General features: G+C 42.6%; 1 protein-coding gene across 1 annotated transcript; it reads right to left on the bottom strand.

Moving 5' to 3' along the window:
* Positions 1-1,098: 1,098 nt before the first annotated feature.
* LOC120944271 (coiled-coil domain-containing protein 181-like) lies at positions 1,099-3,963 on the bottom strand (the record flags this gene model as incomplete). The annotated part of the gene is made up of 3 exons (XM_040358288.1): positions 1,099-1,318; positions 1,966-2,595; positions 3,582-3,963. Coding segments are annotated over 3 exons (1,191 nt in total), but the record flags the coding sequence as incomplete, so codon positions are not given.
* Between the last annotated feature and the right edge of the window lie 280 nt (positions 3,964-4,243).

Below are 4,243 nucleotides of genomic sequence, written 5' to 3'. Positions count from 1 at the left end.
GTGAGTTCACTGTTATTTAAGAAGGTCTTCTTTCTGAATAAAACATTTCCCACAGTCAGAACACGAATAAGGACGCTCTCCCACGGCAACTGTACAAGGAAGCTGTGGATTGGTATTCCTTTAGTGTTGTGTTGCTTGTGCTGGCAACTGGAGAGTCAACCGTCCACTGCCAGTCCTCGGCTCTGCCAGTTTTTGGCTTGGACCAGAACTTGGAAGATCTTATTAGAAAGCCCTCCAAGTAAAAATCATCTGCAGATGAGCGGAGGCATCAAAAGTCATCCATTCATTAGTGATATCAACTGTAATGAACTCAAGCAACTTAACCACTTCCGGACCAGCGCATGTACATATACTTCGGCAGAATGGCACGTACAGGCACATTGGCGTACCTGTACGTCCCTGCCTAGACGTGGGTCGGGGGTCCGATCTATTTGTTTATAGCCGCTCCGTCGCGATCGCTCCCTGGAGCTGAAGAACGGGGAGAGCCGTATGTAAACACGGCTTCCCCGTGCTTCACTGTGGCGGCGTATCGATCGAGTGATCCCTTGCGCAAACCAACTGATAAACGCTTATTGCGATTTTTTTTACCAAAAATAGGTAGAATACGTATCGGCCTAAACTGAGGAAAAAATAATTTTATATATGTTTTTGGGGGATATTTATTATAGCAAAAAGTAAAAAATATTGCATTTTTTTAAAAATTGTCGCTCTATTTTTGGTTATAATCGCAAAAAATAAAAACCGCAAAGGTGATCAAATACCACCAAAAGAAAGCTCTATTTGTGGGGAAAAAAGGACGCCAATTTTGTTTGGGAGCCGTGTCGCACGACCGTGCAATTGTCTGTTAAAGCGACGCAGTGCCGAATTGTAAAAACCCCTTGGGTCATGTAGCAGCATATTGGTCCGGTCCTTAAGTGGTTAAAATGACTCCCACATGTATATCAAAGTGATGTGCGATGATCTACAAAGACATCAGGTGAGACCAGACACAAGAGACAACCTGAGAAAGGGTTCCAAATCGGCATCATGCGACCTTTCTTTGCCAGCCTGAAATTACTTGGCTGATCATCGTGTTTTTAAGGCCCAAGAAGATTTATTTATTTTTTTATTGTTTTTGAATACTGAAACAGAATGTAATTTTAGCTGTAGGGATCAATGTAGCGGGACGATCTGGAGTCAGAAATATTGTACAACAAATTATGTATCTGCTTGCTTCTTCGGGCTTCCAGCAAAAGTCTTCTAGATCTTTCTTTAGCAGCTTGTTGTTCAACGCGTTTTTGTATTCTCTTCTGCTTTACCCACTGTGCATAAGTTGCTCCTTCTCTGGGCCAAATCCACAAAAGAGATACGCAGGCGGAACTGCTGTTCAGCCTGCGTATCTCTGTGCCTAACTTTGGAAACGATCCTCAAAAGGATTTTTCCAAAGTTAGGCAGAAGATCTGACATCTGTAATACACTTACACTGTCAGATCTTAAGATGCAGTACCGCATCCGCCGCTGGGGGCATTTCGAGTCGAAATGCCGCCTAGCGTATGCAAATGAGTACTTAAGCAGATCCACAAAGCTTTTAAGCTTTGTGTTTTCTGCGTAAGTTACGATTTGCACGCGTAAAATTAGGGCTGGTTTTACAATGTGTAAAGTTAGTACACCATGTAAAACCAGACCTTTATTTCGATCGCCGCGATTTTTTTTTTAATTTGAATTTTTTTTCCCGGCGCGTAATTTTTTCTTCACCCGTCGCAACTTTATTGTCCTCTCGCAATACACAAAGCCCGGCGTAAATTACGTTCGCGCGCTCCACGTCGGGAAAAATGACGTCACACGCATGCGCAGTACGTCCGGCGCGGGAGCGCGCCTAATTTAAATGGGAATCGCCCATTTAAACTAGGAACGCCTTACGATGGACGGAGTTAAGTTGCGCTGCCGCAATTTTCCGGGTAAGTGCTTTGAGGATCGGTACTTAACTTCGGAAAATGCATGTCTGTGGATTTGGCCCACTGTCTTTACTTTCTTCCAGGAAAGCAGCAGTCTCCTGTTGTCTTAGTTCCTCCATCTTCTTTTCTTTAAGTTGGTCTCTATGTTTCCTCCTCAGCCAAGTACCAAAAGCTTCATCTGACCCTTCTTTATCTTTATCAGATATGCTGCTTTTTTCCAGCTCCTTTGCATGCAGGATCCTTTTTTCTTGCATTAGCTGTTCATTCTTCTTCTGTAACCAAAATTTAAATGCCATTTCGTTTTCTCTCCGTTTCATTTCTTCTGCCACCTTTTTCCGGTCTTCTTCCTCTCTCCTAAGTCTCTCTTGCCTCTCTTGAATCCTCTTCTGTAGCTCCTTTTGCTCTGAGGAAAGGCTGAATGTTGTGTTTCTGGTTGATAAAATTGCAGACTGGGCTCTACGCGATGGCTTCACTCTGTGTAGAGATTTCAATGAATGACTAGCAGAGCTAGGTCGGGCTTTAGGCCCACCAGGAGGTTGAGGGACAAAGTTATTTACATTAGCGACTTTTTTCTTGTGATCTAAATCGTCTCCATTTTGCAATGCACCAAATCTAGTTGACTGCATAGATGGCGATGGAGATTTTGACAGCTCCTTAACCACTTAAGCCCCGGACCATATTGCTGCCTAAAGACCCAAGGGGTTTTTACAGTTCGGCACTGTGTCGCTTTAACAGACAATTGCGCGGTCGTGCGACGTGGCTCCAAAACAAAATTGGCGTCCTTTTTTCCCCACAAATAGAGCTTTCTTTTGGTGGTATTTGATCACCTCTGCGGTTTTAATTTTTTGCGCTATAAACAAAAATAGAGCGACAATTTTGAAAAAAATGCAATATTTTTTACTTTTTGCTGTAATAAATATCCCCCAAAAACATATATAATTTTTTTTTTTCCTCAGTTTAGGCCGATACGTATTCTTCTACCTATTTTTGGTAAAAAAAAAAACGCAATAATCGTTTATCGGTTGGTTTGCGCAAAATTTATAGCGTTTACAAAATAGGCGATAGTTTTTTTGCATTTTTTTTTTTTTTTTTTTACTACTAATGGCGGCGATCAGCGATTTTTTTCGTGACTGCGACATTATGGCGGACACTTCGGACAATTTTGACACATTTTTGGGACCATTGTCATTTTCACAGCAAAAAATGCATTCTTTATTGTGAAAATGACAGTTGCAGTTTGGGAGTTAAACACAGGGGGCGCTGTAACATTTAGGGATCACTGTGTGTGTGTGTGTTTACTAGTGTAGGGGGGTGTGGCTGTAGGAATGACATCATCGATCGGATCTCCCCTATAAAGGGGATCACCCGATCGATGCGCTGCCACAGTGAAGCACGGGGAAGCCGTGTTTACACACGGCTCTCCCCGTTCTTCAGCTCCGGGGAGCGATCGCGACGGAGCGGCTAAAAACAAATAGCCGCGCCGTCGTCACGGATCGCTCCCCGAGCGGACCCGACCTCCGCATGTACCGGCGGGGGGTCCCGATCGGACCCCCCACCCACGTCTAGCAGAGGACGTACAGGTACGTACATGTGCCTGTCCGTGCCATTCTGCTGACGTATATGTACATGAGGAGGTCGGGAAGTGGTTAATGTTACCGATAGGTGGTAGAGAACACTGGTTCTCAATGTCCTTTAAACTGACCAGTTCAAACTTTCCATCTTTCTCAATCAAAATTTTCCCATCTTTTGCTCCTTCTTCAATGTTTTCATTTTCTTCAGCATTCAACTCTTCTTTGGCTGGGGTATCATTAAGATGCAATTGTGTTATGCCACCTACTACATCGTCTTCAGTGAGACTTTCAGTTCCATCGTTGTCTGGAAAATCTAATGGTGGAACTTCCAAATCAACCAAATTGTCCTTAAATTTAAGCTTCCTCTGGCGATTTTCATCAATGGTTTCCATTTCTAATTTCTTGTTTGCTTCTTCTATCTTCTCTGCAATATATCGTTTGGCCTCCTCCAAGAAGATTTAGATGGTGCTTGGTACTCAATTTGTAAACCTTTTGGGGAAAAAAAAGCATAACGTGTTTAAAATAGATCTGTAGAGAAGTTATGCTTTTGATTGACGGTTTTTCATTTTAACATTTTGAACTTGGAGGAAGATTACCTGGTCTACATCAACTGATTACTGTCCAATCTCTTATTATTACTTTCAGCAATATTTCCTACTACAAACTCAATACTACCAAATCCACTATCTTGCCGATAAATATCTCAAATCCACTTCTAGCTCATTTGAAAAAAACAAT

The sequence above is a fragment of the Rana temporaria genome, chromosome 1 (assembly GCF_905171775.1).
Source record: "Rana temporaria chromosome 1, aRanTem1.1, whole genome shotgun sequence".
Taxonomy (NCBI): domain Eukaryota; kingdom Metazoa; phylum Chordata; class Amphibia; order Anura; family Ranidae; genus Rana; species Rana temporaria.
The sequence above is the reverse complement of the archived record's forward strand: the minus strand, read 5'-3'. Positions and strand labels throughout refer to the sequence as shown.